The following is a 22,974-nucleotide window of genomic DNA, read 5'->3' as shown; positions in this document are numbered from 1 at the left end:
TCAACCTGGCCCAGCATTTGGTGAGTGAGCCAACAGATAGTAACTACTATCCTGTGTGTGTGTGTCTCTGTGTGTGTATGTTTCTGTGTTTCCCTGTCTCTCTGCCCCTCAAATAAAAAAGTTTAAAATAGTCTCCTTTCAAAGGTGCACAAAAAAGCTCTCCTACGCTCTATAGCAGTGCTTTTAGGACTAGTGTTTCTCAGATGTATTTGACCGTGGGCATCTTGTTCATGGGGGCGTTTCCTGCTGCTCGGTGTACGTCTGTGGAATTCCCCTTTGGAGAATGCTAACTCAGAATGGCTGTGTGTGCTGGAGGTGAAGTCTGGGCTGAGGGGCAGATTGGAAATAAGAAGAGAAAAGCATCTTGTTTTCTTACTCCTGCTCTAGTCAGCTGAGCAAACTGGTCACAGGTTGGCATAGGAAGATTGAATTGGCCCTCTGAGGAAGGTGCCAGTGAGGCACAAGAGCTAAGTCAAAGACTGGTGGAACCAAAGGTGGCTGTGAAGACGTTCATGTTGTCAGTCGCCTTTCAGAAACAGGGAAAATGTATACATGGCTTCGATTTCTATAGTTTTAAAATCTGTATTCCTTTTGTTTAAAAAAAGAACACACAAAAGTTTAAAAGGTAAAAAAAAAAATTTAATTTACATGTAATAAAATTTTAAACCTTATTTTGAAATAACTTTCAGTTGTCATATTTTTCCTATATCTTTGAGAAGTAAATGTGTGACTCCATAGACAGAGAAAGTTATTGCCTCACTATTGTATTTTCCCTAATTAAAAAAAACCTTATCAAAGGATCCTGCATTTCCCATCCTTTTATGCCTACTTTAACCATGTGCGCCTTATGTTTACTTATAAGAAGGGAAAGGCGGTATAGTAAGCATTCTTTTTAAACCACGTCTGATGTTTGACAGGCAGCCAGAAGCTATGGGAGGAGGCAGGGAAGACACACCAGCCCAGCTGATAGCAATAACTAATGCAGGCGGCGCTTGCCCATCCCCACGGAATTTCCCCACCAGGTGTCTCATTCAAACCTGCGTAGGAGAGGAATTGTCCTGAGAATTTTTGCCAGCAAATTGATAACAGATGAATGATGGAATTGTTGAATCCTTATTACAGGAAGATAATAAGTCACAGGAACTGCTGTTATCATTTGGTGACCTGCAGGATCTCAGCAGCTGCAGTGTCTTCAGTCCTCTCTCAGTGTTCCCAGCAGTCACTTCTGTCTTTTCCCCTCCCAGTTTTCATTTGTTTCATCTACAGCTTGAAGATCTTAGATATTTGTGCATGGTAACAGTTTCTACTTTTCTTTTTTCACTCAGTGTAACACAGATTCAAAGATTAGATGCTCTTACATAATGTTGGCTGTTTGTGAGATCCAGATCATTAACTCTTGATTGTGCTAGAAAGTGGAGAACCGACTGCCGTGACACTGCTGGCATTCTTCTGGCCAAGTCATAGCAAACAGACTTGGAATGCAGTTCAACCTAAAGAAAAGGCAAGCACCCACCTCGGTAGCACAGTGTGGACAGCTGGTATGGACATGTTATTCATCTAAAACTGGAAAAGGTTAAATAAACAGTGGGACAGTGACAGAGTGCAGGGATTAATTGCTGAAAGCATTCAGTAATTCTTAAAGCAGACATCTAAGTAAATGGAGTCATTCTGGAGTTTGAGATCTGTGAAACAATGCAAAAAGACTTTATTTTCCTTTGGAAGTAGAGTCTTGCTAAGGAAGGAGGATAAGATAAATGAGGGGAGGGGGGGTATCCCAAAAGTGTGCGTATAGAATAACAGGTGGATCTTATTTTGAAAAGACTTTATCTTCATATGGGAAGACTGTATTCTAAAATTAACTGCTTATGTTATGTTAGCAAACATAAGATAGAAAGGACACACTGTTATAAAATAGTGAAGACAAAATGAAAGAAAAGGCCAGCATAAATCTTTTCTTATGGACCATCCCCAGATGTTACTGTGAACCTACCGCTTAGCTGCATCTGTTGAGGCTCAAGGCAAGGTTTCCCCCCTCTGCTCCCTGCCCCAGATCTCCAGCACAGATCAGTGAATTTAAGACGTCATTCACTAGAGATTTTGATATACTTTGAGTAAATTGTGAGCAGAACCCCCTTGGCTTGTCAGCTGTTCTCAGAGGGAGATACGTGGAAAGCAGAAGAGCTTGAGTTCAGCTATATGTCTTGTGACAGCCCTTGCGTGATGGTGGAAAATTTACCATGAGTGCATCGTAAATTACTCTCCTAAGCTTTCTTCAAAAAATCTGTTGGATTAGAACCAAACTGTAGAAATCATCTCTGTATCATATCTGTCCAGTAATGGTCAATATTGTGAATGTCTGCAATATCAGAATTTAATAATTCAAGATAACTTTGATCATTTTCACTATGGAATTTGAAGGGATTTTTTTGGTATGTTTAGTGAATTAGGAAAAGTAAATAAAATACTAAAAATCCTGTCCTGACAGGATTATAGGAAAAGTCAGAGAAACTTAATACCTTATTGTTGGCCTTTTAAATTAGTTTATGATCCTATAAAGTAGAGAATCTCCAAATTATCTGGAGAACTTCTTAAAAGTTACAGGTGGGGTGAGCATTGTTGCTCAGTTGGTTAAGCTGCTGTTTGGAACCCTTGATCCCATATTGGAGTTCCTGGGATCGAGTCCTGCCTCCACCACTGATCCAGCTTCCTGCTAATTCACTTGGGAGAAATATATTTATTTTCATTCTGCCTTTCAAATAAATGGAAATAATGAACAAATTTTTATTTATTTGAAAAGCATAGAGGAAGAGACACAGATCTTCCCTCCACTAGTTGACTCACAAACATTTACTAACATCTGGGACTGGATCAGTCAGAAGCCAGGAGCCAGGAATTTATCTGGGTCTCCTAAGTAAGTGACAAGGACCCAAGTTCTTGGGCCATCATCTGCTGCCTCCCGGCTGTATAAACAGAAAGCTGAATTGGAAGAAGAGGGGAACTTGGTCCTAGGCACTCCAATATATAGATGTGATTGTCCCAAGTGGTAGCTTACCCCACTGTGCCCCTTTAAAAAAACAAAACAAAACACTTAACAAAAGTTATAGATGGAGGGGCAGGCATTTGGCTTGGTGGTTGACATATCAGTTAAGATACCTGCATTTCTGAGTTTGAACCTGGCTGCAGCTCCTGGCTCCAGCTTTCTGCTAATGCAGACCCTGGGCAGCAACATTGATGGCTGAAGTAATTAGATTTCAACCACCCACATAGGAAATCTTTATTACCTTTCTAGCTCCTGGCCTATCCTCGGCCATTGCAGGCATTTGGGGAGAGAAGCAATAGGTGAGAGTTCTTTCTCCCTGTCTCTACTACTCTGTGTCTGCCTCTCAAATAACTTTTTTTAAAACATTTAATGAGAGAACAAGCAGGGAATTAAAGCCACATCCTGCAGTGCTGGCATCCCATATGGGTGCCAATTCAAGTCTTGGCTGCTCCACTTCCTGATCCAACTCCCTGCTAATGTACCTGGGAAAGCAATGGAGGATGGCCCAAGTCCTTGGGCCCCTGCACCCTCCTTGGAGACCCAGAAGAACCTCCTGGCTCCTGATGTCAGATCACCCCAGCTCCGGATGTTGTAGTCATCTGGAGAGTGAGCCAGCAAATGAAAGATCTCTCTCTCTCTCTCTCTCTCTCTCTCTCTCTGCCTCTCCTCTCTCTCTCTCTGTAACTCTGCTTTTCAAATAAATAAATTTTTTTTTAAAAAAATTAATTAAAGAAGTTACAGATGTCCATTCTAGACTCAGACTTAGTAGGTCAGGAGTAAAGCACAGACTTCCATTTTGAATAATTTCTTTCGTGTGAGCACCACTATTGTAAAGCACATTTGATTGAGTATAATGAGCTCTGCAGCTCTCCATAGTTGTTAACTAATCATTCTTGAGCCTTCCGTGGTCTCTGCAGGGTGAATCTACTTACTTTCATAGATATTTCTCTCAGTATATACTCTGGATTGATTTTCATGTGCTAAGTCATTTAGAATTTCCTTATCCATTTTCTTTATTGAGACAACTCACCAGAATTGGCTGTGCAGAGAATAAGAGTCCAAGACTCTGTCTCAGTCCACCTTGTGCTGTCAAAACAGAATACCTCAGACTATGTAAACTATAATGAGCAAAAATTTATTAGCTCAAAATGTGCAGGCTGAGAAAGTCACGGTCAAGGGCCAGCATCTAGCAGAGGCGTTCTTGCTTCTTCATCCCAAGGTAGAAGAGCAGGGAAGGGGCAATGAGGCCAAAGGGGGCCAAGTGCATCCTTTTATATGGAATCCACCTCTGTCCTGCCTGTTTGTTAATCCTGTTACAGTGGCAATTAAATTTTCAACATGCCACAGCACTGAACCCTGAAATAATATTTTTTTAAAAATATTTTTATTTATTTACTTGACAGGTAGAGTTACAAACAGTGAGAGAGAGACAGGAGAGAAAAGTCTTCCTTCCGTTGGTTCACTCTCTGAATGGCACCGAGCTGCACTGACCCAAAGCAAGGAGCCAGATGCTTCTTCCCAGTCTCCCATGCGGGTGCAGGGGCCCAAGCATTTGGGCCATCTTCTACTGCTATCCCAGGCCACAGCTGAGAGTTGGACTGGAAGAGGAGCAGCCGGGACTAGAACTGGCGCCCATATGGGATGCCGGTGCTGCAAGCAGAGGATTAACCTACTGTGCCATGGCGCCGGCCCCAAAGTAATATTTCTAATTGCCATTTTTCTGTAGCTTTTAGAAGTAAATGTATGTCTCAACAGGCAGTGAAGACAGAGATCTCCCACCTGCTGGTTCATTCCTTGAATGTCTACAACAGCTAAGGTGGGGCCAGTCTGAAACCAAGAGCCAAGAACTTAAGTCCAGGTCTTCTATGTGGGTGGCAGGGACCCAGATACTTGCACTGCCACCTAGATATGCATTTGCAGGAAGCTGGAATCAGAAGCAAGGCTGAGACTCAAACCCAGGTTTCCCATGCAGCATCTTCACCACTAGACCCTCTGCAGTATAGTCTAGTCTTCTTTTAAATAAAACTAACATGCCGTCTTTTTTTAAAAGATTTATTTATCTGTTTGTAAGGCAGAGTAAGAAAAAGAGGAATTATCAGGACTGATCTTCCATCTGCTGATTCATTCTTCAAATCCGTACAAAGGCCAGGGCTGGGCCAAGCAGAAGCCAGTAACTCCATCTGGGTCTCCCAGATACGTGAGCTGTCTATCATCCACTGCTTTTCCCAGGTGCATTAGCAGGGAGCTGGATCAAAGTGGAATGGCCAGTGCTCTAATTGCCACTCTTATATGGGTTTCTCATGTGAGCAGCAACTTAACCCACTATACCAAAATGCCAACCCCTGTGCCATTATTTTTAAAATGAATATAGATCCTACAGATTTTTAGTAGATCCTATTCTAATCAATAATATACACCAAATGAGTAGTTATTATCTGAATAAGGTATTCCTTTCTTGACTGGCTTATTCTTTTTTATTTTTAGGATGCATTCTGAGGACTAATTTAATTGCTTAATTTCTCTTCCAAAGTTTAGGTTCCAGTGATGCTGTTCTTCTAGTTACAGACTTCCCATAGACTTGCTTCATGTACATGTTAAGTGTGTATGCTCAGCAGGTCTGAAACATTTCATTAAAACTATTAGCATATATGTTCAGCTGCATTGGCAAAAACCTTTAGGGAGTAAACCATATGTAAGTTTGTGTCTTTTTCCTGTGAGAGTCCAAACTGGTAATGGTAGTTCTGCTTTCTACGGTTGCCAGGGGCTCACAGTTATCGTCTCTTGTTGCTTGACCCTCCTGGTGTATTCCCGTTATCCATGTGATCCACTATGCGTCAGAGCCAGCAGGAAGAGGGGACGCAAGGAAGGCACACTAACAGCCAACCAGTACCCGACTTGGACCAATTAATTCTAAATTAGAGAAGCTAGAACATCAAAAACAGATAGCTGGAAGTAACCCTGTATTCAAGAAATTGTTCGGATCTAGTCAAGAATATGAGGTATGGCTAGAAAGTTGTAAGAGTACTTCTTTGAGAAAATAGGAATATTGTGGGAGGCTAAAGCCGGGTGCACAGTCCCTGCTCTCTGCCAGGCGCAGGTCAGGGGTGAAACAGTGTGCCCTGTGTACCGCGTTGGCCCCTGATCAAGCCCCTGTGGCAGCACCCATTCGTGAGCCCCCGAGGGTGGCTTGATGGGCACCCACCCCATGTGTTTAGAAATTATGGGATTAGATATTGGAGATGCCACTGAATTTAACATTGAATCCTTGGATTACCTGGACCTCTTAGAGAATAAAAATCAGACCCAGCTCATCCTCCTTGATGGAAGGAGAAGGGCTTCCCACCGTGGTGGCCACTCGCATTCTGCCTTCCCTCAGTCACAGTAGCATCAGGAAGGACTTGATGGCACCTCGGAAATTGCAAAGTGATCTGGATTTGCTGATGCCCTTTACTTTGGCCACAGTGGAGTCTGATTCTGCACTAGTCTATTTTGGACTTCCTGCTGGGTTCGCGCTGCCAACCCCTCAGACTGTCCTCTTAGACAGTATCAACACTTGATGATGCTTACTGTAGTCAGAAAAGATTGGATTTGAGGTCCATCTACCAGCCTCATCTTTTATCTCAAAGATAGTCAGGATTGACTCAGCTAGTCCCATTCCATAAGTTTTCTTTCTGAAGAATAAAGCTTTCCCAGTAGAGAAATTGTTATTGTTGAGAAATATAGAGTAGTTGCTGTAGAACTGCTCAGCTGGAGACAGTTTAATTTCAGTTGTGTGCAGATTCGTGCCTAGGATCGGTTCAGAGGGTGGAGCCCAGGAGCTGTTCCATCGCCCTCTGCAGCTGCTAGCACATTGTTCAGACAGCCACCTCTTTCCTCACTCAACTCACAGACCCTCTCAGCAGGCTCACAAGGGTGATGCCTGGAGAGTTTGCTTTTGACTGCATTTTCATCCCTAGTAGAAAATAAAACATTTTTATCCATTGGTTTTTCTATTGCAGTTACTGTTACTAGCCTAAAAATGAGCTCATCCAGAGGGTCAGCTTTTAGACTGGATTAACAGGCCAGAGGATGCTGCAGCCCAGAGCACAGGGACTTCCCATCCACTCTTGTTACCACCCTCATTGCATCATGGCAAGAGATACTGCAAGAGAGATAGTGTCAGCCTTAAAAACTGTTTCGAGGCCGGCGCTGTGGCATAGTAGACTCAGCCTCTGCCTGCGGCACTGGCATCCCATATGAGCCCTGGGAACCTGAACTCACATTCATGTCCTGGCTGCTCCTCTTCCCATCCAGTATATTAAAAATGCAAGGTTCAGAAGTATATGAATGAGGGGCGGGTGCTGTGGTGCAATGGGTTAAAGCCCTGGCCTGGAGCGCCAGCATCCCATATGGGCACCGGTTCTACTCCCAGCTGCTCTTCCGATCTAGCTCTCTGCTATGGCCTGGGAAAGCAGTAGAAGATGGCCCAAGTCTTTGGGTCCCTGCACCCATGTGGGAGACCTGGAAGAAGCTCCTGGTTCCTGGCTTCGGATTGTTGCAGCTCTGGCCGTTGCGGTCATCTGGGGAGTGAACCAGCAGATACAAGACCTCTCTGTCTGTCTCTACCTCTCTCTCTGTAACTCTTTCAAGTAAATAAAATAAATAAAAAAAAAAAAGTATATGAATGAGTGTGATAATGGCTGCAAAAAAAAAAAAAAGATGAACAAGTCACATTACTAATTGTAGTTCTACTAGGATAACAGGGCAATAAATAGATAAAATTATTTTTCCTCATTATTTCCATTTTTCTTTATTTGTACTACTTTTAATTTTTAAAAAAGATTTTATTTATTTGAGAAGTAGAGCACTTAGACCATCTTTCACTGCTTTCCCAGGCCATAAGCAGAAAGCTGAATTGGAAGAAGAGCAGCTGGGACATAAACCAGCACCCATATGGGATGCAGGTGCTGCAGGAGAAAGCTGAGCCTACCATGCCACAGTGCCAACCCCTTTGTACTACTTATATAATAAAAATGTTTTCAAATTTAAAAAATAAAAACATTGGAACTTAAGATCCAACTGAGTCTCAAAATACCTAGACAATTTCACTTTTTGCATTAGTGGCACTGTTGCTAAAATGTATTATCCTTTGTAATCCTTTTCCTGGGAATTACTTTCAGAACCAGTTTACAAATCCCTGAAAATAATTATTTACTTATACTTCATTGTGGTCCAAAAAACACAGCCCCCTACTCATTATCTGTGTGCCAGACTTGTTATCAAAACTAAAATTCAATTTTATAATAAATAGGATATTTGTCATATTTCTAGATACTTTAAACTTTGAAACCAGTTTCAAATATAAATTTGACAGCATAATTAGAGTAGATTTTTCATATAACTTCCCAAAATAAATCTTCTAAAGGTCTTAGCTTTTATTTGAAGCACAGATATATCTTCATAAAGGAAGCAATCAAATAACTTCTAAAAACATATAGAATAAGAAGGAGCATCTTCCCATAGTTCATAATACTAAATTTTCAGTAGTCCCAAGGATGCCATAGAATTGAGCGCATGTCCTCTGGGGCAAGCCAGGTTAATCATGCAATACAGATTATGCCATACTTATTATTCCCATATGGTTACCTGTATCCTGTAATTGCTTCAGCATTTGCTGCAGTTCTAACTAATTCAGTCTTCTTGTTGTACACATACGAAATTTATAGTGGGTGCTCCACGCTTTGTTAAAAAAAAATTTTGGCCAAAATTATTGTTGGTTTGTTTGGTTTGGTTTGGTTTGGTTTGGTTTGGTTTGGTTTGGTTTTAATACAGAAGGAATTTTGTAACACTTTAACACATGGATATCATCAGTAGAACTGAAAAGAGCCTATTAAAGTTTGTTGTGATGTTTAACATAAAAAGACAGAGAAATTCCTTATAATTATTTAGTTCTGTGCCTAATTTTGTTTAATGTCTTGTTTCCAGAATAGACTGTGTTCTGTGAAGTCACTGTTTTGGTATGTCAGTAGTACTTAGCACAGGACCGGGCAGATAGCAGACGCTCACCAAATACTGAGAATTGGTAACTTTGATATTAGTTTTGTTTGCAGCACTAGCGTTCTAAATGCTACATCACACACTAGTGAGAAAAGTGTTCAAGCTTTTGAAGCTACTGCAGCTCAGTACCTAAAATAAATTTTAAATGAACTATCAAAGTTATTAAATTTCTTTTCTTGGTAGCTGGTTTTGTGACCTACTAGTATAATTTTTGAAAGATTTTGATACTGTTCTGTGAGGTTCCATTTGTTTTTAAATTCCTGTAGTATATTACTGCCACACTTATAATATTTGTAAGTAACTAAAATGTTTCTTCCCCTGTTCTTTTATTTTGTTGTCTCCATTTTCTTAAAGATTTTTTTCCTTTTTATTGAGATGATTTTTAACAAGAATAGGGTAAATTTCTTGTGTGATTCCTAAAAAACTGATGTAGTAGGACTTCTTTAAGAAAATTTCCTGTGTGTTTAGGTAAATGGGCTTCCCTGACCTATCTGTTTGTCTCTTTCTCTCTCTGTGTAACTCTGGCTTTCAAACTAATAAATAGATCTTTATAGAAACCATGTTTGGATTCATATTCCAAACTCAGTGTTCATGAAAGTGCCCATAGGAAAGCAAAAATCTGGAACATGGGGCCATGTCATACAGTAATCATAAGACCATGGGTATCCATTTAAAAGCTGAGAGTGTAGTTTTTGAAAGGTATTTATTTACTTATTTTCAAATAATAATACATTATGAGATGAAGCTAATAGGTGATTCCTTATATGAAATATGGTGCATGGGGAAGAGTAGAAAGAATGTGCACAGTTTATTGGGATCCTCTTTAGGGCCAGGAAGTTGAATCTGTTTTTTTAAATATCATGATAGAGGACCTGGATTCCAGTGCCTCTCTTAATAAAGCTATTGTGTTTTTCTGTGAAGTTCATTCTTTGTTTTTAGACCTTTTACCTCTAAATTGCTGTGTTCTATTGCTAGCATTTCAGGTGTCATTGTCCTACAGCCCTTTAGAAGATTAATGTACCTTTATATACTTGAATAGATATTGGAACTACTCTAAATATCATCTCCAGTTTCTTAAACAGATTTTCAATGTCATATAAATGATATTTAATATTAACAGGCGGAAAGTAAGTTGTGTAAAGAGATTTTTATGTTGTACCGTGTTCAGTATATCAGCATTGAAACTATAGTTGTATATTGTTTAACTAGATTTAATAAGTAAGGTATCAGAACCTCAAATGTAGCTGTTGTCAGTGCATCCCCCTAAACTATTCCTCATCTGTTTACCCATTGATCTTGGCTCATCCCACCAACACCTTTTTAGTCCAATGATGGCTAAATAAGAGCCAGGGATTTTTAGAAATCTGTTTGTCTCTTTTTGGAAAATAGAATAAAGAAAAACAATTTGAAAGGCAACATGGCAGATAGAGTATTTATTATCTTCAAGGTCACTTACATTTGGAAGTGTAAAAAGTGCATTGTCCTTGAAGATACTATGCTAAGTAAAAATAAGTCAGATACAAAAGGACAAATGCTGTGTGACTGCACTTGCACAAGATGCCTGGAATAGTCACAGCCGCACAGAAAGAGCAGTGGTTGTTAAGAGGCTGGGGACAGACAGTAACGGGATGCTGGCGTCTAATAGGCACAGAATCTCAGCTGGGGAAGATTATAAGGCTTGGAAGATGGAAGACAGATGATGGCAGTGGTTGCACCACAACTGGAGTGGACTTAATGCCAATGAAACAATAAAAAATGGCTACAATGGGGTACTTTTATGTTACATGTCTTTACCACAATTAAAACGATATTCTGTGTTAAAACAATCCTTATTCAGAGAAGTTTTATTATCTTTAAAATAACTTGATTGAGATAATACACATACAAAAAATGCATTATTTTATTTTATTTTATTTTTTTTTTTTTTTTGACAGGCAGAGTGGACAGTGAGAGAGAGAGACAGAGAGAAAGGTCTTCCTTTGCCGTTGGTTCACCCTCCAATGGCCGGCACGCTGCAGCCAGCGCACCACGCTGATCCCAAGGCAGGAGCCAGGTACTTCTCCTGGTCTCCCATGGGGTGCAGGGCCCAAGCACTTGGGCCATCCTCCACTGCACTCTCGGGCCATAGCAGAGAGCTGGCCTGGAAGAGGGGCAACCAGGACAGAATCCAGCACCCCAACCGGGACTAGAACCCAGTGTGCCGGCGCCGCTAGGCGGAGGATTAGCCTGTTGAGCCACGCGCGGGCCAAAAATGCATCATTTTGAGCATACAGATTGGTGGTCTTTGACAGATGTCTGTGCCTGTGTCACCACCGCCATAACCACGTCTTGGTATTTTCCCAAGAGGCTGTCTTGTGCCGCTTTCCAGTCATTTTCCATTTTCTGCTAAGCAGCCTCTGGCAATGACTGATTTCTCTATATTGAGGGTTAAATTACAGTTCATTTTTATAAATTTAAAACTAATGGAGACGAACTTCAAAAAGTTTGTAGAAAATGCATGTTATGAAAAAAAATGCAAGATTTCAATTTTTTGCACCAAAATAATTGTTTTTCAATTCTGTTTTTTCATAAACTTTGTTATTAAGATTTATTTTATTTATTTGAAAAGGAAAGAGAAAAGAGGGTGGGGAAGGAGGGAAGGAGGGAGAGAGAGAAAGAGACAGAGATCCTCTGTCTACTGGTTCACTCCCCATGTTGCCACAATGGCCAAAGCTGGCCCATGCAAAGCCAGGAGCCCAGAACTCCATGTTGATCTCCCACATGGTGGCAGGAACCCAAGCTCTTTCCCAGGTACTACTGCAGGGAGCTGCATTGGAAACAGCGCAGCTGAGTCTCGAATCTGTACTTCAGTGTGGGATTCCAGTGTCCCAGGTGGCAGTGTAACCCGTTATGCCATAATGCTAGCCCTCCTTGAATCTTTGAAGCATCTTCTTATACACTTTTGTTTTTATGACAAATGGTGATAAAAATGTCATGTTTTTGCCAGTCTAAGAAACAAGAGATACAGGAGAAGTATCAATATCACAGTAAAGCTACATTTTCCAAACTTGCTATTATCCTCAGTGGGCTTGATATATTACATGGTGGTTTTTCAGAAAAAGTAAAAGAAAAAGCCAAATACAAGTTTTCCACACAAGATTTTGTTCAGTCAGCCTCATCTGTGGAACTACATTTAGCAACACTTTCTGCTTTCAGGATGTTAATTTTTATTCTTTTTAAGGATTCCTGAAAAATGAAAATCAACCCATATTGGAATCATTTCTCTGCCCATTTCTTGTCAGTGTGTTTCCTAGTGTAGATGAGGTTCCTTTTCCGTGTTTCAGGGGATGTGCAGCTATAAGGTAAGCAGTGACCAAGAGGATCCTGAAATTGGTCTCTGCAGGAAGACTTGCCACTGTGCTGCAAGAAGCTTCTATTAGGCAGGACCTCTATAAGTGTCATTGCATCACCCACCCTGAAGCAGTGTAGATTTGGTGATGTGGAAGGTTTATCTCCAGCATCAAATCTTAAATGTGAGTCTTATGTTGTATTGAGTATTCATTGAATGACAGCAGTTTTTCACTAACAGTCAACTACCTGTGACTCTTAGCATTTGATGCTTAATTCTTTAGACAATTTTTATAATATTAATTTCTAATCAGAATGCTCTGCATTTGTAACAGTAGCATCCTGGCCTTTCTGCTTCCAGAATCTTCTAATCACTCCTCTTTGCTTCCAACTCTTTTTTAAAACCATGCTTTACTTTTCTAGAACTTTTGGTGCTTCCATATTGTGTTCAAAATCAAAGCATTCCTATTCAATATTTGTTTTATTGCCCTTTGCTGCTGGATTCTAGGTAGAGCCATCAAGGAGTTCACAATCTGTTTATTCCTTAGACTACCGTCTCAGACCATTTACAGACCACTCTGATTCAAATCTACCTTCTTTGTTTCTCTCCACCGTTTCCTTTTCCTGTAGAAACTCCCTAACCCAGTCATGCAAAGGGTATTTACACATGATTTGTGTCTTTTACGCTTGCCATCTTATGTCTTTCTGATTTCTCTGCCCAAAAAGGCCCATCTCAATTCCTAAATCCTTAGCCAAAGGTAATTTCTCCGATGATGTATTACTCCATCATTCATTGTCCATACAATTTATTGGTGCTATCATTTTTGTTAGTAGTTGTAGTAAAATCTTAGAGTTATAAAGGACAGATTGGGGCAGGCATTGTGGTACAACAGGTTAAGCCACTGCTTGGGATAACCACATTCCTATTAAGAGTTCTTGGGACCAAGTCCTTTCTCTGCTTCCAGTCCAGCTTCCTGCCAGTGCACACCCTGGAAGACAGCATTAATGGTTCAGATGCTTGGGTTCCTGTGTCCCACATAGGAGACCTGAACATAGTTCCTGGCTTGAACCTTTCCCAGCCCCAGCTATTTCAGGCATTTGGGAATTGAATTAACAGATGGGTGATCAGTCTCACTCTCTAGCTCTTTCTCTGTAATACTGCTTTTCAAATAAATAAAAGTAAAGACTTATGACAATTACAGATTTATAAAAAGATAGATTTACCAAAGTCACTTAAATAATATCTCTGAAAGTCCCTTTAACCACCTAGTCAAGGGAAGCTCAATAATTTTTTTAGGCTTTCCAATTCTGTTTATTAATGAGTGTTAATAAATTAGATGTGCATTCTGTAGACTGAAATCTTCATTTTTGTGACATTTCCTGTGTACCCCTGAAACAAAGATTCATTATACTCCTTCTGCAAAATCTACCCTAAATATTTTGATAGCAATTATGCTATATTAATAACTCTTTTTGGACTAACTCGCCCTTTTATAACCCTACCCTGTCATCCTCCTTTAGATACAGCCCACTTTTGTACTGCCCCTTAAATTATGGCATCTAGAAATGAACCTATATTCCATATGTCATCTGTTTAGCTAGAGAATAACCCAACTCTTTCTTTAAATGAAATGTAAAGTGACCAGGGCTAGGAGTCTCTTTCTGGCCTTGGATTCTTTTATATTTTCAAAACTTGATATTCCTCACTCTAACTCTCTACTCATTTGCCTTATATGCTATTACATCAAGGGGTGGGAGGGGAGCCTTAAAATAGAGTGACTTATAGCTTTGACAAAAAGAAAACACTAGAAGAGCTTTGTAGCTACTGCAGCAAGTAGCAGTGAACTCAGAATTGGAGCTGTTGGTTCAAGATACCTTTATTAAGAGCCTGCTGTGTGCCAGGAACTGTTTTTTGAAATGTGTACAGTATAGAGTTTGTAGAGTAACTATACTCCTAAGTAAAATAAATAAAATGTAAACAGGTTAGAAAACTGCAATGCAGGTGATTAATAATATTTCAAAGCTTCTAGTCTTCAAAGCCATGAACCAAAACTCTAGAAGAAAGATATTAAAAAAAAAAATTAAGATACCAGCATGATCCAAAATAGCTAAAATTAGAAGAAACCCAGCTTACCATGAAGGATTAATGGATAAATGAAATGTGATGTCTACTTCAGTGGAGTATTACTCAGCCTCGAAAAAGATGAGTCTGATACATGGACAAAATGGGTGAAACTGAAACCATTGTGCTAAGTGAAATAAGCCAGTCAGAAAATGGCTGATTCTGCTTAGATGACGTACCCAGAATAGTCAAATTCATAGAGACCAAAAAAGAAAAATGAATGAATGATTGTCAGGGACCAAGGGTGGGGAAATGGACAGTTACTATTTAATGTGCACAATGTCAGTTTTGCAAAATTAAGAGTTCTGGAGAGGCCAGTATTATAGCATAACAGGTTAAGCTGCTACCTGTGATGCAGGCATCCTGTGTGGGTGCCATTTCAAGTCCTTGCTGCTCAACTTCTGATCCAGCTCCCTGCTAATGTGCCTGGGAAAGCAGCAGAAAATGGCCCAAATGCTTGGGACCTTACACCCATGTGGGAGACCCAGAAGCTTTTGGCTCCTTTCTTTGGCCTGGCCCAACTCTGTCCATTGCAGCCATTTTGCAAGTGAACCAGAGGATGAAAGCTATCTCTCTGTGTAACTCTGCCTTTCCAAAAAAAAAAAAAAAAGAGAGTTCTGAAGATTGTTTACACAACTGTGTGAATATACTTAACACAGCTGAACTGTATATTTAAACATGGTTAAGATGACAAATCTTACATGTATTTTACCACAATTAAAATTAAAAAATAGGCTAGCGCCGCAATTCAATAGGCTAATCCTCCACCTGTGGCACCAGCACACCAGGTTCTAATCCCAGTCAGGGTGCCGGTTTCTGTCCCGGTTGCCCCTCTTCCAGTCCAGCTCTCTGCTGTGGTCTGGGAGTGCAGAGGATAATGGCCCAAGTGCTTGGGCCCTGCACCCGCATGGGAGACCAGGAGAAGCACCTGGCTCCTGCCTTCAGATCAGTGCGGTGCGCCGGCCGCAGCGGCCATTGGAGGGTGAACCAACGGCAAAGGAAGACCTTTCTCTCTGTCTCTCTCACTGTCCACTCTGCCTGTCAAAAAAAAAAAAATTAAAAAATAGTTAATGACTTAAATTGAAAGACCGGTAAACATTAACAATTTTTAAGTAGAAAACTATAATAGTATGCTACCATATAGCAGTAGCCATAAACGTATTATAGTTGGGGAAGCAAGACCTGCATGTGTAGAATTGAAGGACCTTTACAGAGTGAGTGCTTGTTAATATGATCTAACTTGACAGGAGATGCTGAATAGAAAGAAGTTGACAGTCAGTGGTCGACTTTTGGTACAGAGGTTAAGTGACCACCGGGATACCTGCATCCCATATCAGAGGGCCTGATTCTAGCCCCACTTACTCCACTTCTGATGTGGCTTCCTACTTATATGTACCCTTGGAGGCAGCATATGATGGCTCAAGTATTTGGGTCCCAGCCTCCCAGCTATGAGCTTTAGCCTAGTCCAGCCCTGGCTATTGTGGGCATTTGGGGAGTGAATCAGCAGATGGAAGATCTCCATCTACCTGTTTCCCACCACCTGCTTCCCATCCCCCCTACCCCCACCACCCAGCCCAATGTGTCTGCCTAACAAATAAAAAGTGAAAAGACAAAAATCAGTAATTAGATAAGAAACCAGGCATTTCAGGTAGAGAGTATCGCATAAGCCTCAAGGAAAATAAATAGATAGTCTGTGACACAAAGGGTCCTCAGAAGACAACCAGGAAAAATGAGCTAAGGAATTGTAGATGATCCTGATTATTAGATCAAAGCATTTGATGTAGTAAGAGGCCCCTGAAAATGACCTTGGAAAAATATAACAGTGTAGAAGGGTGGGGAAGTCAGAGACGAGGCTTTAAGAATAATAAAGCCCAGTAGAAAAGGGCAGTGGTGACTGAGGCTCACAGTGCAGGCGCAAAGCAGCAGGCTCATTAAAAACCACTAGAAAGGAAGAGACTGCAGGACGGAATATTGACCATGGAAAGCAAAGAAATCACAGTGTGTAAATGTTGTCAGTCTGTGGACACAGGAGTTTGGTGGCTCTAATACTGTTGAAAGGGAAACTTGTTACAGGAGAAGGGAAAGTTGATTCAGTGTTGACATTTTACATTAGAGATTTCTGGTTATCTAAGTAAAGGCAATCTTGAGAGGACGCAATAAGAGGTACAGGAATGAAAGTTTAAGCGATCAGATGTTTGAGTCACAGCTGCCGACAGAGGCTTACCCAGGGACTACAGTTTGCAGGAGCTTGATGAGGTAGTCTATCAACCTTACTCTTGGAAACCTCTTGCAAAGGAAGCTGGAGAAAACAGTAAACAGAGAGGCAATGGAGATAGAAGAGTAGAAGAGATAGCCCAGCAGATCACTACTCACTGTGGGAGGTCCATTGCTTAAATAACAAAGAAGTTAGGAGATTTAAAGATTACTTAATCCATCCTTAAGAGAATCTGCATTTTACATTTATTCTAGAATTAGGATGCATTAAATTGTGCCTACCTGGCCATGACATTAAAATAGCCAAAGCTACTGATTTTGTTCTTGTTTCCATCCTTTTTCCTCTTGTTTTCAGAATAATGGAATTTATGAACCATAGTTATACAGTCATTCAATTTGAAGTATGCAGTTGGAGGAAGAGGGAATAATAAACCTTAATAACATCCCTTCGTTCATAGTTGTTTCTCTGTCTTGCCTTTCTATTAAGCACACACATGCACATTTAGGACTTGCTCTTAGATTGTTAACTATCGTCATCCCAATACTGATTATAATCTCTTCTTTACTGTGTTGGTCTCAAGATTCAGAAATTACCATACAGGTTTTGAGCTCCATTTGCCTGCAGTTTCTGGAGTTTGCCCAGAAGGGGTAAGGAGACAGGGAGGTGATCTTAGTATTTCCTGAAGCTCTGATACCAAAGCAGAGTACTTTGAGAAACATCTTGATTCTATTAGAATTTGCAGGTCAAAGGGCAGGTTCAACTGGTCTGGTAGTTTGAAGCACCAGGAGTAGTGAATTGACCACTTGAATGACTTAGAGTTGGATTTCCGCTGCTGCCTGCTCATTATGCTCCTAACATGGTATGTCAGTCATGCAGTAGGAGGTTACTAATCACTTTGAAAGGTTTTGTGACCACATTTTCCTTTTTCCCCTTTGACTGGGGAAGAGATGCAAACAGGACAAGGAGAGTAATTTGGCAGGAACACACTGAAGTTCTTATTTTGCCCAGGACTGTGGCATACATCTATTACCTTTCACATTTTATGTGCTTGTATTACTCCCTAGAAAGGAGCTCATAGGAAACAAAGTCAGAATGTGCTACACTAGCCAAGTCTCCCATTTCTGTGGATAATCTTTTAGTAAAGCTCTTAAAGTCAGTGGGTAATCCCAACTAAGGTTCAATTTCTTGAAAATATCCATATCAGTATCAGAATAGGTGACTTCTATATCTCAAGCCATTGACTGATTAAAAAGGAATTATTTCTGATAGTTTTTAAAATAATTTTTCTGTGTCTGAGTATTTTAAGCAACATGAACGAAAGTTCATGAACAATGAAACTTCATTGTTTATTCAATAAATATATATAACTTTTGTCAGAAAGTATCTTTTTTGCAAAGAGGCAACTATATGGAATAGGTGACTACTAAAATAAGATCTTTTTGCTTTTTTTTTCCACTTTGCTTTCCACTCCCTCTGAAAAGCAGATTGTTCTTAACACAGCTTTTAAGTTTACACTTTTAAGTGTACTATGTAAAATTTAACCACATAAATTTAAAGTATACCATATGATCTTTTTTATCAGATGTTTTAGGGGAACAGCAATTTTCCTTATTCCCAAAATGTCATGAGTGTTCCTTTTTTTTTTTTTTTTTAAGATTTATTCATTTGAAAGGCAGTGAGAGAGGTCTTCCATCTGCTGGTTCACTCCCCAAATGGACACAATGCCTGAAGCTGAGCCAGTCTGAGCCAGGAGCTTTTTCTGGGTCTCCCACATGGGTGCAGGGGCCCAAGGACCCGGGCCATCCTCCACTGCTTTCCCGGGCCATAGCAGAGAGCTGAATCAGAAGTGGAGCAGCTGGGACTCGAACTAGCTCCCATATGAGATGCCGGCATTGTAGGCGGCAGCTTTACCCACTATGCCACAACACCAGCCCTGACTGTTCTTATTTAATAGACTCCACATTCTTGTCTATCTCTGTTCCTTCTCAAATAAAAGAAAAACCTAAAATGATAGATATTACTTAGAATTCGTATGATTAACTGTGTAGTACATAATCAAAATATATCATTCTCTTGACTATGAAGCACCTTTTGTAGGCAAATACTTAAGTAAAAATCAAAATCAACCCGGTTGCCCCTGTTCCAGGCCAGCTCTCTGCTGTGGCCAGGGAGTGCAGTGGAGGATGGCCCAAGTGCTTGGGCCCAGCACCTGCATGGGAGACCAGGATAAGCACCTGGCTCCTGCCTTCAGATCAGTGCGATGCGCCGGCCACAGCGCACCAGCCGCGGCGGCCATTGGAGGATGAACCAACGGCAAAGGAAGACCTTTCTCTCTGTCTCTCTCTCTCTCACTGTCCACTCTGCCTGTCAAAAAAAAAAAAAAATCAAAATCAAGAATGTACTTTCAGATGGAAAGGACTAAGGTCTGATCTTTTGTCAAGGGAGTTGTTAGAGGATGAGAACCGTGGGTATGAGAAAGAACATGCAATTTTGTGCAGTTGATAACATATTCCATTCCTCAGTAAAAAAAAAAAAAAAAAAAAAAAAAATGTAAGCAGCATCAGTGAGTGACATAATAAAATCTATTTGAGGTACATTAAAAATTAAAGATTCATCAAATTATACATCTTATTAAAAAGATATTATTCCAGTCGCTTAGACTCCACATCCTTTTTTTTTTTTTTTTGGACAGGCAGAGTAGACAGAGAGAGAGACAGAGAGAAAGGTCTTCCTTTTTCTGTTGGTTCACCCTCCAGTGGCCTCTGCGGCCGGTGTACCACGCTGATCCGAAGCCAGGAGCCAGGTGCTTCTCCTGGTCTCCCATGCGGGTGCAGGGCCCAAGCACTTGGGCCATCCTCCACTGCACTCCCTGGCCACAGCAGAGAGCTGGCCTGGAAGAGGGGCAACCGGGACAGAATCCGGCTCCCCAACCGGGACCAGAACCTGATGTGCCGGTGCCGCAGACGGAGGATTAGCCTAGTGAGCCGCGGCGCCAGCCTAGACTCCACATCCTTTAAAATTTGAAATTTGAAATTAAATTGTCACCTGTTATATTATATTACTGTTTGGGAATTGGACATTTTACCCCAGAGATTAACTGTACCACTTCTGGACCAAGCATATCATTTATTAAAGGGTTTGGAATTCACTCAAGATCCTTCAGAAACACACAGAATAATTTCTACCATTTCAGGTGTTGAGCTTAAACACAGAATAAAACTCAGATCCCATCACCTCTGTATTTTGCAGTCAGCAAAGGTACTGATGACTCAATATAATTTCGATAGGGTAATTTATCTTTCATCCATCTATTGCTATTTGCTACAGAAATGCAGCACCCTTAAGAAAGCAGCTTTGTCAGACTCTGAGCTTCCCAAAAGGGAACAGATGACAGCAATCAACAGGAAACTGTGCATAGTTAGACCATCTTGAACTCCTTCACCTTTAAGCTCATTTTACCACTTAACATATTTTTTTCAAGTGGTCAGAGGGTATATTTAGATTGTTGGTATCCCTTTGGTGTTGACTGGAGCCTCATGCTGTAAGCCATCTGCCATTTCTTAGAATTATATAGTGTGGGGCAGTGAAAAGTGATCCTGGGGTTGATGAGAAGCTTCTCTCCTCTTCCAGCAGCAGAGACTAGTTAAAACAAATCCTCTTGTCCATGCTGTAAACTGATCTACGCCCTCCATTTGTTAGTCCTGCTTGTTCAGGGTTCAGTACAGCTATCCGTCCAGAATATTCAAAAGATAAGATAGGTTTCCAGTTTGTGGCTAAACTAAAACTCTTCCAGATGACAGCTGTTGAAACTCAATTATCTTAACAAAAGACAGAAGCAGGGTTAAACTTGGGCAGTGCTTTCTCCAATTCAACATTTCCTCAGGTCAAAAGCTCAAGTCACTTATATAGTCCCTGTAAATCAAATCTGTCTTCTTACATAAAAGATGAGCTACTGAGGAATGCACTTGGACTATGAAACTAATTGTTCACCAGCTCCATTCTGATTATTTTATAAATATATGGCTGCCTCCCTAGGAAATACCTCAAAGTTGTTAACTAGACCACAAGAAATCTGTAAAGTTTAAACTCTTGTTTCAAAATACGCAGGTTATTACCAACAACTGCAAACTTACTTGCATGGATAAGATAAAAAGAATTATCAGTGCTCAGAACAGAAGGCTGTTTCCAAATGCAATGACCTTGGTTTACAATATGGTATGTGAGTCCCATCTATACATGAAAATAGTTTCAATGTGGCTCATGCCTCAGTTTGCCTGGGAATGACAGAATACTTAGTGGAGGGATGGATAAAATGTGTAGGTGACAGAATTATTCTCTATTAAAAAAATCGCTGTTTATTGCTTTTTCAAGTTTAACTCCCAACTATATCTAGGAATTCTTTTTAAAAACTGTAAACCGAAAAGCTAAATTGTTACCAATATAATTTTTGAAGGTTCAGTATATTTTTTAGACTTTGTTTCAATAACTTAACATGAGAACTACCCTTTAACACATTTTTCAGTGCACTCTCCAGTAGTATTATCTGTGGGGACAGCATTGTACAGCAGATCTCCAGGATATACTCATCATGCTTAACTGAGACTTCCTGTCTGCTGGTTAACAGCTCTCATGTCTCCTCCAGCAACCACTGCTTTACTCTAATTCTGAGTTTGACCTCTTTAAATACCTCATATACATAAAATCATGGGTGTTTGTCCTTCTGCACTACCTCCTCTCACTTAGCATAATGTAGGACCCTTTAATTGAGATAGCAATATAACAACATGATGAGGATATTTAGAGTTAGGACAAACCCGATTGAGATTCCATGTTGAACTCGAGCAAGCTGTATAAGCTCTCTAAGCCTCAGTTTCATCATCCTTAAATCGGAGTAATAATAATAGTACCTTCAAAGAATTGTTATGAAGGCTAAATCAAAGTCTGGACATTTTCTTTCACAGGCAAGAAGCTCTTCTGGCTGCCATTAGTGAAAAAGATGCCAATATAGCTCTTCTAGAGCTTTCATCCTCTAAGAAAAAGACGCAAGAGGAAGTGGCTGCACTAAAGCGGGAGAAGGATCGGCTGGTGCAGCAGCTCAAACAGCAGGTACTGTTCGTGCAGGGGCAGCCCTGACTTACACCTGTCTGCCTGACTGTACAGTAAGTCTAGTGTGTCATAGTAGGCATCTGTTAATCCTATCTAACTAATTCTCAACATAGAGATTTCTATCTTGGTAAATCGGTGGCTTTCTAGAAAGCGCAGCATATTGCCAAGGGGTCTGGTTAAGAAGCTGTTGCAAGTCTTCTGTGAGAATATTTTAAGCTTTGTACAATGACTGGTACAAATCATTGAAATGAAAAAAGGCTAATATGTTTATATCTCATCAGTTTCCTGTTACACAGGCAGTAAGTATATTTTTATCAAAAGATTTCCACTTATTCCAAGCTGTATAAGCTCTAAAGGTAGGAACAAGATTCCTTTTCTTTTCCATCTTAAATTGTACCAAAATTTAATGTTTAATTCATGTGAGTCCTTTCACTAGTGAAAATAAAAGTTAAAATTGCCCCTTTGATGATGGGTGTACAGCAGTGCAGCTATACCTAGTTGGACTATATGCTTAAAAATGGTTAAGATGGTAAAATTTTCTGTAATGTGTATTTTACCACCATAACACAAAATGGGAAATTTTTACCTTTTGAAAATAGAGAAAGCTGAATTTTTAAATTTGAGTGCCCATATTTAACTTCAGAACTCTTCATCTGACCAGTCCTGTACTGTGTGTGGGCCATGCAGTCACGCTCTGATGTCATCCTGCGTGCTGAGGCCCAATTCCTGTGCATTTTGGTTGCCAGAGTTGCTCTTCCGCCTCCAGTAATGAGACTGGGGAGCAGCTTTTCAGTGAAGAAATTTCCATTTTGAGGAATTAGTCAGCGACTGATAGTATTTTTACCAAATTTAATGTTCAGATTACCAAGAATCAATATTTACACAGTAAAGGGTTTTTTCTGTAGATTAAATTTAAAGCTGTTTAAAAGTAGACTTTCTATTTTTTTTTTTTAAAGATTTTATTTATTTATTTGAGAGGTAGAGTTACAGACAGTGAAAGGCAGAGAGAGAGAGAGAGAGAGAAAGGTCTTCCTTTTGTTGGTTCACTCACCAAATGGCCGCAACGGCTGGAGCTGCGCTGATCTGAAGCCAGGAGCCAGGTGCTTCTTCCTGGTCTCCCCCATGGGT

The 22,974-nt window shown here is 40.4% G+C and overlaps 1 protein-coding gene and 1 pseudogene across 6 annotated transcripts in view; both read left to right on the top strand.

Annotated features, from left to right (window-relative positions):
* Positions 1–6,597, top strand: part of LOC133762562 (recombining binding protein suppressor of hairless-like) — a 70,022-nt pseudogene extending 63,425 nt beyond the window's left edge.
* Positions 1–22,974, top strand: part of ERC1 (ELKS/RAB6-interacting/CAST family member 1) — a 539,472-nt gene that overhangs the window by 375,294 nt on the left and 141,204 nt on the right. For all 6 annotated transcript variants that reach the window (XM_062194621.1, XM_062194626.1, XM_062194624.1 and 3 more), the window contains one exon: positions 21,702–21,846. In XM_062194621.1, the coding sequence (XP_062050605.1) occupies positions 21,702–21,846 (145 nt within the window). The remainder of the gene's footprint in view (positions 1–21,701; positions 21,847–22,974) is intronic.

The sequence above is a fragment of the Lepus europaeus genome, chromosome 6 (assembly GCF_033115175.1).
Source record: "Lepus europaeus isolate LE1 chromosome 6, mLepTim1.pri, whole genome shotgun sequence".
Taxonomy (NCBI): Eukaryota; Metazoa; Chordata; class Mammalia; order Lagomorpha; family Leporidae; genus Lepus; species Lepus europaeus.
Note: the sequence above shows the minus strand (reverse complement) of the source record. Positions and strands in the feature narration are given on the sequence as shown.